Source organism: Halichoerus grypus, chromosome 1, assembly GCF_964656455.1.
Source record: "Halichoerus grypus chromosome 1, mHalGry1.hap1.1, whole genome shotgun sequence".
Classification (NCBI taxonomy): domain Eukaryota; kingdom Metazoa; phylum Chordata; class Mammalia; order Carnivora; family Phocidae; genus Halichoerus; species Halichoerus grypus.
Window position 1 is genome coordinate 118315660 of NC_135712.1, and position 14296 is coordinate 118329955.

Below are 14296 nucleotides of genomic sequence, written 5' to 3' on the forward strand. Positions count from 1 at the left end.
CTGCCTTCGGCTCAGGTCATGATCCCAGGGTCCTGGGATCGAGCCCCACATCTGGCTCCCTGCTCAGCCGGGAGCCTGCTTCTCCCTCTCCCACTCCCCCTGCTTGTGTTCTCTCTCTCGCTGTGTCTCTCTCTGTCAAATAAATAAATAAAATCTTTAAAAAAAAATAAAAAAAATAAAAAAATACTTTATTCTTTACAATAGCAAGCCTCAAATTGCTCTGTATGAAAGGGAATCTCACTTAAGATTTAGATTGTTGCCTTTACTTTGGCTAAAGAGGAAAATCAATGTCTTTAGAAATTTCCTGGTAGAAGATAAATGAGTTGTCCACTGACCCTGGGAAAGTGATAGTCTTTATCCAGGGATTCAGGTCTTTAAAAGAGCCTGCAAAGTTGTCACATTTTTTGAGCTCTGGAAGGGCAAATTTGAAGGAGGAAGAACCATCTTGCCTTTGTAGACTTCCCAACTGAGGTCAGTGGCCCCGCAGTCTGATTCACCCCCATTTCATAAAGCTCGGTGTCAGTGCTGTGCCATGGCATATGTACACATTTAATTTATACCAGTTCAAGTTTAGGAGTTTGGCAAAGAAAAAGACAGGAAGGGGATGGAGACAGACTCAGTAGGTGTGAAATGAGAGATCTGAATCTGGTCCCAAAGCCAGATGGCTTCCCAAAGGCCTCCAAGTATTCGAAGTTATATGCTTTGTGTGCAATATAACCCCCTCAACACTAGCTGACTCCTTCATCTGGAGCTTAACTGACAAACAATGATCCGCTCCCAAGCTGGCAAGAAACCGCACAGGACTTAGAAATCATATACCTATATGTTTATTGTGTGGGCAGTTTAAGGGATTGTGAAGAATCACTGAGCTATACACTAATTTTGCCTAATAGGCTGACTTGAGAACCTAATCCCAAGGGGTAGACAGGACTCTTTTGTACTTGAATTCATTCAGCATTCAACAAATATTTCTGAGCTCTACTATATGCCAGGCACTGTCCGAAGTGCTGGGAACCCAACAGGGAACAAAAGAAACAAAACTACCTGCCCTTCTGAATCTGACATGAAGTGAATGCTAGCTAGTGTATACGAAGAGCAAGGAAGAGAGGAGAGTCAATGATAACCAAGTATAAGTTTTCAAGTCATGGAAGAGAACTGACTTTTTAGGGGAAGGTGATAAATCGGGACTTTGGGCCATTCTAGTTTGCCAGTTTAAAAAAAAAATTGGGTGCCTGGGTGGCTCAGTCATTAAGCATCTACCTTCAGCTCAGGTCATGATCCCAGGGTCCTGGGATTGAGCCCCGCATCGGGCTCCCTGCTCCGCGGGAAGCCTGCTTCTCCCTCTCCCCCTGCTTGTGTTCCCTCTCTCGCTGTGTCTCTCTCTGTCAAATAAGATAAAGAAAATCTTTAAGAAAAAAAAAGCGTGCTTTAAAAAGAGATTCAATCGGTTTCTTTGGTTACAAATGTAATCTGCTGGATTGTTGAATAAAATAGACAGGATTTATTTTCCTTCAAAACACAGTTGGAGGGATGAATCCCAGCCCATCATTTAGTTTCATTGGGAACAAACCTAACTTGTCCAAATGTATTGGTTCTTACATACAGGGCAAGGGAATGATGGCAAATGACAGCTGTTATGAATAATTTGACAGTGCTAATAAATTAGAACAGTCTCTGGCACATTGTGGGTGTTTAATAACTGTTGAACACATGAATGAATCAGTGAATAATCGAGTGCAGAATGCAATCATATTGTGGAAGCTTTTATCTCACTGTTCATTGGTTTTCCATGTACAGTGTACCTAATAATGCCTTGAGACCATTCATGAACAGGAATATGTCTTTTTATTTATGAAATCTCTTTGCAAATATAAATGCCTCTGAAAAGCTTTTCTGCTCAGAACAATTAATGATGTGGATACTGATCGCACGTGGCACTCGTTTCTTTCTTTCATCACCAGAAAGCAGAGGTGATGAAACGTGAGGCCAGCGGGGCCAAGGCCAAAGGCCAAATTCCTGTGCAGTTGCCTAGCTTTGCAAGGAAAGAAACTTGGTTTTTGCCAGTCTACCCCGGCCACCCCACCAACTCCAGCCAGCGCAGCACAAACGTGTGCCACTGGAGAGACAGGGAGCTTCCGGGTCCGTGACTGGCCTGGTACAACTTGCATCCCCATGGGGAGAAACAACCCAAATCTTGCTCCAACTGGTGGTAAGTAAGGTCGCAATGTCATCTTTGCCCATGAAAAATAACCTGTTTGGGAAGTGCAAGTCCAAACCATCCTGCAGAATGTAGTGAGTCACGGTGCCCTGTTAGATGGTAGGAAGGCTGACGCTGCTTAGTACAGGGACTTCCTGCTTTGGGCCTTCATCCAAAATTCAAACAGAACCAAATTCTTTTCTCTGAATGGAAAACAAATTCCTCGGAGTGACTACATGCTCAGCCCCTGGTAATACTTGATCCACCCCAGCTGTATTCACCCCAACCTATTTTTACTTAATCTTAACATTTCTTTAAAACAAAAACAAGCTCACTGACAATGACTACTTTTTCGTTTTTAAGAGAGAGGGAAAGAGACAGGGGGAGGGGCAGAGAGGATCTTAAGCAGGCTCCACACCCAGCACAGAGCCCGCCGCGGGGCCCAGTGTAGGGCTCTCCCTCGCAACCCTCAGATCGGGACCTGAGCCGAAATCCAGAGTCCAACAGTTACCTGACTAAGCCGCCCAGGCGCCCCTGACAGTGACTACTTTAATTTACCCCCTGTCTCTGAGAACTTAGTGCTGGCACAGCAATGCCTGTTCTGCCCAAGAGGCAGGATGGTATAGAGAAAGCAGAATCTCTGGGAGTAAAACCTCTCTCCAAAAAATGCTGTGTGACTCCCCAGAAAGTCACTTAACTTCTCTGAACCCAAATTTCCTCATTGCTGTAATAGAGATCATAATACTCATTTCCTAGAGGCACTGTGAAGATCAGCTGGGAAGCATGGTGAAATAAGGGTTGTGAAGGAACTTAGTACACAATAAATATTATTGCCTATCTTCTCAGCTTCATTTCTGGATATTGTAAGTCACTGAAACACTGGAATGAGAGCACCCTGGGGAAGAAACTGCTTGTGTAAGGTGTCTCCCCTTCTGCTACTGCCTCCCAAGGATCAGACACGTATTTCTGACAACTGCACACCTCCCCTAGAAGCCACTCCGCAGATCCATATGGACTCACCCAACCCTGTGTTTCTTCCCATTTTCTCTTCGGTTAATTGCCAAGATCCCCCAGTTGTCCCTAACTTTACAGTCTTTCTTACACCCTCATTGAACTGGCTATCCGGACCTGTCATATTTCCCTCCTAAATATATCTGGACTATCTTTCTATCACTGCACTCTTCGTTCTGCCTTTTATCTTCTCTTGTCTGAGCTACTGCAATAGCCTCCAAACTGGTCTCCCATCATCCAGATGTCCCTCTTTCTAAGACATATTGTGCAATGCTGTCCAAGGTTCTTTTCAAAAATCCCATTCTCATCATGTCACTGTCTTGTTTCAGAGGAATTGTGGCTCCCACTTTGCACACAGGAGAAAGCCTAACTCAGCAGCATTCATGGCTTTGGGCCAAGTGGGTCCACTGGCCTTTTCAGTTATACCTCTACCACTCTCCCAGTGACCACTGCAGCGAACGTCAAACCCCCCGTACACTGAACACTCTGGGCACTTTCACCCCCTGACCCTTTGCCCAGGTGATCCCCTTTGCCTAGAATGCCCTCCCTTTCTCAGCTGATGAACCTCTTCTCAGTCCTTCCAGAGAGCTCTATTTCCTGTGTGGGCCAGCACTCATAGGTGAGGTGTAAATTTTCATGGAACCAGAAGTTCCTCCGGAGAGGTTCCTCATCTTCTCCCTCACTTTCTGGCCTCTCCTGGGACCACCAGAACAGGTGGACATCACACATTCTGTTGGACATCAGATTATTTTGCTTAAGGACTACTCAAATGTTCAACTGTGGATGCCAGATCCTGGTAGGACCTTCTTCTTAATAAGGTTGATTTTTTAAAAACATTTGTTCAGGGCCCCTGGATGGCTCAGTCGGTTAAGTGTCTGCTTCGGCTCAGGTCATGATCCCAGGATCCTGGGATGGAGTCCTCGGGCTCCCTGCTCTGCTGGGAGTCTGCTTCTCCCTCTCCTTCTGCCCCTCCCCCCTGCTCGTGCTCACACGAACACTCTCTCTCCCAAATAAGTAAATTTTAAAAAACAAAAACACTTGTTCAAAATAGCTTCTTTCCATCAACAAGGAACATGTGTGATTTCCTGTGTAATTACCAGACATTTATAAACCAGAACAGAAACTCTGTTAGCTTGATTGCAGGACTTAAGGAAGCAAAGTGTAATTAGTGTTGGATGATTCACACCTTGGACCTTGGAACCTGTCCACAAAGGTCCATTGTTTGGCTATCACTCCAGGATAAAATTCCCAAGTAAAATAATCTCAGGATTATAATCGGTAACTTCCTGATTTGGAACTAATAAAGCTGTTTTGAAGATTACATCTTGTCTTTTGAACTCGACCCTTGCATTCTTTAATGCCATAATATTCCTATGGCCCATGGCTGTGTTATAAACAATTAATGCCTTATTTGGGTAAGTGAATTTGACACTTGGGCGGCTTTGGCGCCGTAGCAAAGGTCTGATCGATCCCAAGCTTGTGGACTGACCATTTTATGGTTGGATTTTGCTCCCAATATATGTCTAAGTCATATACTGGCCCTCCCAGTCCTAAATCCTTGAGAATTAAGACAATCCTAGGAACTATGGTGTGGAATTTGGGCCGGGAAACAGAGTAGGCCCAGGTGACAGGACATGCCTCAGTCCTTGCTGAGTCTTTCAGGAACTTTTGGGGCCTTGAGGTGATATGGCAGGACTGGCTGAATGGGGCTCAGGGAAGCTGCAGATGACTATTCCTGATGACCTTTCAGTGACCTCCAGTGTTAAGCCATCTTCCGGCTCTTTATGGGCCTGATAGGCTTGTGACTGGGCATCGGCCGGGCCAGACCTCCTCTCTTGAGTGTTAATCACCTTCTAGACCCAGGGTCCCCAATTCCCATGGACTCCTGGTACAGAGCCATGGGGCTCAGACATGGGCCGGACTGGATCTGGAAGAGACAGAGAAGCTAGAGGCAGGCTCAGGCCTGGGCCCCCTCTGTTCTGTGGTCTCCCTCGCAGAGAAGAGGCATCTAGGAGCATCACTCTGCCCTCTTGATTTTCTTCACTGAGCAAAATAAAACAAGAGTAGATAACCTGATTTTCTTTTAATTCTAAAGCAGTGGTTCTCAAAGTGTGAACTCTGGGCTAACAGCTTCAACATCCCTGAGGCGCTTGATAGAGATGCAAGCTTGCCAGCCTCACCTCCACCTACAGATCCAGCAGTGTGTTGGGCAGGGCCCAGCAATCTGCACTTTAATAAGCCTTCTGGGTGTTTCTGCTGCTGCTTGTGTTTGAGAACCACTGATCTAATGAATCTTCATGTTCGGTGCTGCTTTGAGGCAGGACTGGCTTGGACAAACTCATGTCTAAATTCTGCAGGCATCGAAATGGAATACTTCTATCCACTTACAACTGGTTGCTAAATGTAAAATTGTCAGGTTTTTGTAATTGTACATTTGAGGAAGAATAATAAAGGGTGTCAGGCTTCTGAATGGGGTTTTTGACTCATATGGTATTATGAGTTGAACTTTCCAAGCATCAGGCCAAAGCCTCCTGTCCACAAAGGGACAAGCATAAAAATAGTTTGGCTGTTTCCAATTGGGACCAAATGGAAACCATCTGGACTCCACCCTCAAGAGGTTGATATAAATCAGCTCAATCTGACCCTTTATTTTGAAACAAGTAGAACTCTTCTACCAAAAACCAAACTCACCCCCAACCAAACACCTTATGATTGTGAAAATAATTATCCAGTGTGGGAAGCTGTTTGTTTGTTTGTTTTTACCTGCTTTGTGAATTCTGGAAAGCATGAAAATGGTCTGTTCTGACAATAAGCTGTAAAATAAGTATGTATTAGATACAGGCTTTTCCTACAGGATCCCTGGGGAGACAAAAGACTTTAATGGCTCCCATTGCGTATTGGATTAAGTCCCAACTCTTGGCCTGACTTGCAAAGTCTTCCTTAATGTGACCCACCCTCTTTGCCAGGCCCACCCTCCCACATCCTCTGGTTCCAGCTAAACTTTGTAGGCTTGTGGGCTTGCATTGTTAAGCCCTCTCTCCTCTCTTAAGTCCTTCCACCTGTAAGTCCTTTCTTTCCACACGTCAACTAGCTCATTCACAGAGCTTTCGCCCCGGTTCCATCCTTGGGGAAGAATGCCTTTCTCGGAACCCAGTGTCCATGTTTGGCCCTTGGCAGATGCCTTGTGTGGCTATTTGTTTTCCTAGGTGTGCATCCTGTTTATAAACTACATTCTGAGCCCCCTTGTTGAGTTGAGTTGTGTTCCCTCCCAAAATTCCTGCGCTGAAGTCCTAACTCCCAGTTCTTCTGAATGTGACCTTATTTGGAAATAAGGTCATGGCACAAGTGATTAGTTAAGATGAGGTCATACTGGCCTAGACTGGGCCCCTAATCCAATATGACTGATGTCCTTATAAAAAGGGAAAAATTGGACACAGACGCACACAGGGAGAATGCCTGGGGAACATGAAGCCAAAGGTCCGGGTGATGCATCTCTAAGCCAGGAAACACCAGACTGCCAGCAAACCACCAAAAGCTAGGAGAGAGGCAAGGAACAGATTGTCCCTCAGAACCCCCAGAAGGAACCAACCCTGCCAACATCTTGATCTAGACTTCCAGGGTCCAGGACTGTGACACAATGTATTTCTGTTGTTTAAGGTCAAAAGAGGCAAGTCTGATAGTTTTTGTGCCGGGTTTTTTTTTTTTTTTTTTAAAGATTTTATTTATTTATTTGACAGAGAGAGACATAGCGAGAGAGGGAACACAAGCAGGGGGAGTGGGAGAGGGAGAAGCAGGCTTCCCGCTGAGCAGGGAGTCTGATGCGGGGCTTGATCCCAGGACCCTGGGATCATGACCTGAGCTGAAGGCAGACGCTTAACGACTGAGCCACCCAGGCGCCCCTTTTGTGCCGGGTTTTAACAGCTGAAAGGTTTATTATTGGGACCTAGGCCTCAACGTGGCTATTATTTAAAAGCTGAAGGATGAACAGTTGTACTGTTCTCTCTTTGACTTTTCCCTCAAACTATCTACCTTCTACGGGGGTTTAGCATCTCCAGGGCCTACACGGGGGTGGGGGACTGGGGTGGGGGGTGGCACATAGGTGGAGTCATTCACGCCTACATTCAGACTCTGCTGTCATTGCCCTACTGAAGCTGTGCATGCATTCTCTGTTTTTGTATGTGTTATAAGTGTTAGTGTGTTAAACATAAAGACTTAAAGTATTATGCAATTTCTTTAATTTTCTTTGCCATTAATTAATTAAAAAATTTTTTTTTAAATCAGGGAGACTCAACAAATAGTGTCCAGAGCTTCTCTCCAGCCTTGAGAAGCCTTGAAGTTCCCAGACAGATTTTGGCCTTTTGGTCTTCCTGCAATGCCAAGTTACCCACACAGAATGATGCACACATTCAGTCTTTGTCCTACTTACCACCTGCTACTAGGTCTAGATGCAGAGTTAGTATTAGTGACCCAGCAGTCCTCTGCCCTCAGATGTCATCTGGCCCATTGTAAGGACTGTCCTCTGGACAGCCACCTGCCTTGGAGACACTGATCATCCTCCTCCCCACAGGAACCCCAACCAACTTCTCTGAAGGGATTTTTGGTTGAAAATATCCCCAAACGGTAACTGTCTAAAACAAATAACCTAGCACAGTTCTTTTTTTTTTTTTCTTTTAGTAGATTTTCCAAAATCTACTAGCACTATCCAGTGGGAAGACTGTATTTATACCAGACGACAGAGACAGGTCTGATAAATTGTCTCCCTTTACATTTTCAGTTGGCTTTTTAGATCATAGGAATCTGTATTTATCTAATTCAGAGAGATTTCACAGAGGAGATACAAGGATAATTCAAGGGCAGGAAAAAGACCACACCACACAAAAACAGATTAAAATTGAGGAAGAAAAAGGCAAAGGGTAAAGAGCTACATCACAAGGGCCTGTCACCTTTCACACAAGAGTTGTACAGAGACAAATAAATAAAATGGACTAAAACAAAACAACACAAATTTAGGTTAGCCTCCAGAAAGAGTTCTCCAAAGGCCGTGTTCATGCCACATCTAGTGATCATCTTGTGCTGTGTCTTTATAACCTCAACATGTTTTTTTTTAAAGATTTTATTTATTTATTTGACAGAGACATAGTGAGAGCAGGAATACAAGCAGGGGGCATGGGAGAGGGAGAAGCAGGCTTCCCGCTGAGCAGGGAGCCCGATGTGGGGCTCGATCCCAGGACCCTGGGATCATGACCTGAGCCGAAGGCAGACGCTTAACGACTGAGCCACCCAGGTGCCCTAACCTCAACATGTTAAAGCTGGAGTGGGATTTAGGAAGCTGTGAGTGCAAATTCCTCGATTTGCAGAATAGGATGCTGAGGCAACGGGCTCCGGGGCAAGTGCTGGGTGGAGAACCTGGTTTCCCTAACACTTGGCTCTAAGCCTTTAAGACTTGGATAGCTTCTCGGGGCATCCGGCTGGCTCAGTCAGAGGAGCGTGCAACTCTGGATCTCAGGGTCGTGAGTTCGAGCCCTCACGTTGGGTGTATAGATTACTTAAATAATATTTTTTTTTAAAAAATAGACTTGGATAGCTTCTCATTTCATTTAATCCTGCTCAGAGGTTTTGGTGTTGGTGATTTCTTAAAATTGCCTCTAAAGGACTCTGTTTCTGAGTCTAAGCAGTGAGGGTAGGAGAGAAGTCTCCAAGCGGAATTTATCAGATCCTGCTGGCTGTTTACTGCAGAGATATTCCCAAACCAGCTTACACCCCATAATTGATTTTGGCTCGCTGAATGTGCCAAAGACAAATTCCTCTGGTGGATATGGCTAAGCTGTTCTGTGTTTGGTTTATAGGAAACCATAAGACACCGGCTGTTCTTTCTCTCCATAGTTTTTCTGTTTGGGGTAATTACTGTAGTAGCAGGAACACACAGCCCATGAAAGGAGGAAGTGATTTACAGATAAAGGAAGATGAAGGGATAGCTGAAGCAACAACCAAATACCTTTTTTCCTCCTCTCCTTCCCTGAAGTAGTTTTCCCTGTTAGAGCTCCAGGTGACTTTGTAATCTGGTTCAAAGTTGAACTTCCCCTCTGTTTGGCTGTGTGGAAAAGAAAAAGATAAGAAAAAAAAGCCTGTTCAAAGTTGTATGAATGGGTTTTTACACACTTTGCTATTATTTCCTTCGTTTTATGTACACTTTGGGCAGAGACGTTTCTCATGAGAGGATTATCTGACCCATTGTCAAATTCCATTTGCTTCAGTTCAGTCCTGTCTTTTTCATGTTGCTCTCTCTTCAAAGGCTTAAGGATCACATGCAACCAAGTAGGCCCCAAGTATCATCCTAAAAGGCCTCATGTAAATGCTCTACATTCCACAGCTGCCCTCTATAAAAGTGGTTCCAAATCTCTGAGATTTGTCAGAATGTAGCAGAGAGGAACACATTTTTGGCAAATTTTATTTTTTTATTTTTTATTTATTTTTTATTTTTTTATTTTTTTTAAAGATTTTATTTATTTATTTGACAGAGACAGACACAGTGAGAGAGGGAACACAAGCAGTGGGAGTGAGAGAGGGAGAAGCAGGCTTCCTGCTGAGCATGGAGCCCGATGCGGGGCTCGATCCCAGGACCCCGGGATCATGACCTGAGCCGAAGGCAGACGCTTAACGACTGAGCCACTCAGGCGCCCCCAAATTTTAAAATATATATTAGTATGTTATCATTCTAGAGTCATTCTAGACCCTTCCTTTCCTTTCTCTTGCACCTCACATCCCAAGCATCAGGAACTGGGATAGATGTGGAACCTGACCTCCTCTGCCACTGCCCCAGTCTCACTTGGGTAGACCCCCTCTCACCTCCCACCGTCATCTCTCACTAGATGACAACAGCCTCCCAATAGGCCTCCCTGCCCTGTGCCTGAGCAGAGGTGTATCAATCCAGTTTTGAGATAGAAGGTACTTTTACTCTGTGCAGGTATGTATGTTACCAGTATGGACTACATGTCTGTATTCCCCAAATATTCATATGTTGAGTCCCCAGTGTGGCCGTATTTAGAGATGGGGCCCCTAAGGAAGTAACTAAGGTTACAGGAGGTCATAGGGGTGGGACCCTGATCAGAAAGGATTAGTGTTCTTATTAGAGGGGTCTGTGTCTCCCTAGGCTCACACACACCTAGGAAAGGCCACGTGAAGACACAGCAGGAGGGCGCCCTCTTCAGGCCAGAAAGAGAGCTCTCACCAGGAACAGAATCCGCTAGCACTCTGTCTGATCTGGGACTTCTAGCTTCCTGAACTGGCAAAAATAAATCTGTTTAAGCCACCCAGCCTATGTTATTTTGTTATGGCAGCCAGCGCAGACTAATACAGGTACCCAAAAGAATGCAGAAGAGCTACAATGTACCAGCTGACCTGCCTAAAAATCAAGGTTCAAGTGAATGAATAAGGAGAGGAACTTCTAAGAGGTTGTGTGTGTGCTGACCACTGACCACAGGGCCCAGGGCAGCTGGGGCAGCTTTTCCACCCTGTCCCGGGGGGCTGTGAAGAATGACAGGGCAGGCACGCGCTGAGGTCGGTGCTGACCCTCGCTTGTTTGGCTCTCTGGGAAATCAAATCCAGAACCCTTAAAATCAAACTTTCATGCTCCTTTGGGCAGAAAGCACTTAGAACAAACAGAATAGGAGACCTCCACGTTTCCTCCTCACGTCCTTGTCACTTCTTTTTCTTTCCAATCCCACACCTCACACCTGGTCTTGCCTGCCACATACCAATCCCTTGAGACACTGCTTTTATATTGCCAATTCTTTTTTTTTTTAAGATTTATTTGAGAGAGGGAGAGAGAGCGTGTGTGCGTGCGTGCGCGCACACACACGCACATACACAAGTGGGGGGAGGGGCAGAGGGACAAGCAGACTCCCTGCTGAAGGCGGTGGGGGGCGGGGGCTCCATCCCAGGACCCTGAGATCATGACCTGAGCCAAAGTCAGGTGCTTAATCAACTGAGCCACCCAGGCACCCCTCCAATTATCTTTCTTTTTTTTTTTTTTTAAAGATTTTATTTATTTATTTGAGAGAGAATGAGAGAGAGCACATGAGAGAGGGGAGGGTCAGAGGGAGAAGCAGGCTCCCTGCCGAGCAGGGAGCCCGATGCGGGACTCGATCCAGGGACTCCAGGATCATGACCTGAGCCGAAGGCAGTCGCTTAACCAACTGAGCCACCCAGGCGCCCTCCAATTATTTTTCTTAAAAATCAGAGATTCGCTTGGTTATTTCGGTCCTGAAATTACAATATAGGACTTCATAAATAAGACTGTGGCTTTTTACAAGATTGGTGATAGAAATAGCAGAGGGAAAGTCGTATTTGGATGCCAAACATTGTTTTCCAGCTTCCTTTTGTATATTTATTGCGTTGACTGAAATATCAAATTCAACAAATAACCTATAGAACTCTGATACCAGGAAAGTTCCTAAATGGAGGATAACTCTTGTTATTTACGAATCTCTCATAGTTACAAGTTCTTTGCACTCATTTCCACAAAGTAGCCTTGACTTCAGCTCTTTTTTTTTTAATAGCGCAAGTCAGTGAATCCTTTTTTTATTGAGATAAAATTAACATGTAACATTATATTAGTTTCAGGCATACAACATAATGACTTGACATTTGTATATATTGTGAAATGTTCACCACTATAAGTTAGTTAACGTCCATCACAACACATGGTCACAAATTTTGTTTCTTGTGATGAGAACTTTTAAGATCTACTCTTTCAGCAACTTGTTCTTTTGAAGATTTTATTTTTTAAGTAATCTCTCCACCCAACATGGGGCTCGAACTTAAAACCCCTGAGATTAAGAGTCACATGCAACTGAGCCAGCCAGGCGCCCTTCTGCAACTTCCAAATATACAATATAGTATATTTAACAGTGGTCCCCATGTTGCACATTAGCCTTGAGCTCTTTATCTTCATTTTTTCCAGCAAGTAGAGTGACTGTGTTCACCAACATGCCTCAAGTTTACTATCCTGGGAAAAGGTTGTTGTTATAGTAATAATGACGATGGTAATGATGATAATTAATGTCCCTCAAGTACTTACTATGTGCCAGGCATCATGCTAACTGCATCACATTACACCACTTCCTTCTCACTGAACACCATGAGGTAGCTATGTTTATTTTGTAGCTCAAGAAGCTAAAGTTAGATCAATTTGAAAATTTGCCCAAACTAATGCACAGCTGGGGTAGGATTTGAACCCAGACCTGATTCTAAGTCTGTGCTATTAGCCACTTTCTATAGTTTCTGCTAACAGTGATTAAAAGTAGTCAGCTTTAAAATGTGCCATAAACATGTGTATTAGGGATCTATTAAAAAAATGGATAAGCCTTGGGGCGCCTGGGTGGCTCAGTCAGTTAGGCGTCTGCCTTCGGCTCAGGTCATGATCCCAGAGTCCTGGGATCAAGCCCCACATCAGGCTCCCTGCTCCGCGGGAAGCCTGCTTCTCCCTCTCGCACTCCCCCTGCTTGTGTTTCCTCTCTTGCTGTGTCTCTCTCTGTCAAATAAATAAAAATAAAATCTTAAAAAAAAATGGATAAGTAAGCCTTTTATAAGGGAGTAAGCAGCTGTTGTTCTTGTCCGTCCTATATCTGTCCTTCTCATCGGTTTACTTCTTTGAGGGGCTGCCACTTTGCTCCCCAGCAAATCATGGGGCTCTGGTTTGGCTGCCCATCAGAATGCTCCACTCCTCCCCCAGCGGGGTGTGTGATCAGTCCTGGCCAATTACGGTTTAGCACATCCGGGGCTGTAGGGACTGGTCCGAGAGGTATGTATGTGACCCAGGGAGGGCCAGTGAGAGCCTTTCCCGGGGGATTTGACCCATAGTCACTGGGAGACAGAGGCTCACACTTCCTGGCTGATTGGAAGTCACGATGATATAGCCCTGGGACTGCTGACAGATGTGTCAACTGCTCTTTCCTGCCTGGAGGAAGGCTGACTGCACTGGGAGAGAAGGCCCACCCTCGGAAGGGAAGTCGAGTGAAGAGCAGCAAACTCAGGGTCTCCTGATGACATCGCATGAGCCCCCGAATTCAGCAATCTCTGAAGACAGCTGTGGACATCTCAGTTATGTGAACCAATAAGCCCCTATTAACCTTGAATTCTGTTTGGGTTGCTTTCACTTTTAACTGAAGAGTTCTGATTAACATCTGTCTTAGTTCCCCACTGCTGCTATAACAAATGACCTTAAACTTAGTCGCTAAAAACGATACAAGGTATGACCTTACAGATCTGGAGGTCCGAAGTCCAAAATGGGCCTCACAGTCAAGGCATTGGTGGACTATGTGTCTTTTAGTGGCTCTGGGGAAGAATTCCTTGCCCTGCCCTTTCCGGCTCCTGGAGGCCACCTACATTCCTTGGCTGCTGGCCCCTTCCTCGCATCCCTCCAACCTTTCCTTCCATGGTCACATCTCCATCTCTCTGGCTCTGACCCTCCTGCCCCCCTCTTGCAAAGATCCTGTGATGACACTGGATCCCCCCAGAGAATCCAGGATAAACCCCCATCTCAAGGCCCTTAATTTTATCATATCTGCACAGTTCCATTTGCCATGTGAGGTGATATAATCACCAGTTCTGAGGATTAGGACAAAGACATTGCGGGGGGTCCAATATTCTGCTCTCATTCATACTCAGCAAGAAGAATTTCCACTGGCCACAGGGAAGGCCATTTTTAAATGCAAAGCCATTTCTTTCTTATAGGTAGCCCCAAAGAGTGTAGGGCACAGGTCCCCGGCACTTACCCTGTAGCTGCTGCGGGGGACTCCCGGGGTCTGGTGGGGATGTGGCCGGCTGGTCTCTCCCCTGTGTCTTTGCATACTCGGCTATGGGTCTGAGGAGCGTCAGAGCTCCAGAACACTGTAAGTAATTGCCATCAAGGTGCAGCTCGCTGGGGAGGGGTGAAATACATTGTACATTCGATGTTATTTTCACTTCCGCAAATTTGGATTTGAGGTCTTCACCTCATAAAATAATAGACCTAGTTATATACTAATAAATAAATAATCATAATAGATAACAGAACATATTGCAAAAAATAGACCTAGTGACCATGTC

General features: G+C 45.2%; 1 protein-coding gene across 2 annotated transcripts in view; it reads right to left on the reverse strand.

Annotated features, from left to right (window-relative positions):
• LOC118542547 (uncharacterized) overlaps window positions 1-14296 on the reverse strand; it is a 42768-nt gene that overhangs the window by 18498 nt on the left and 9974 nt on the right. For both annotated transcript variants that reach the window (XM_036102866.2, XM_078071082.1), the window contains exons 4-5: window positions 13984-14129; window positions 9204-9299 (exon numbers count right to left, since the gene is read on the reverse strand). In XM_036102866.2, coding sequence (XP_035958759.2) covers window positions 9204-9299; window positions 13984-14129 — 242 coding nt within the window. The remainder of the gene's footprint in view (window positions 1-9203; window positions 9300-13983; window positions 14130-14296) is intronic.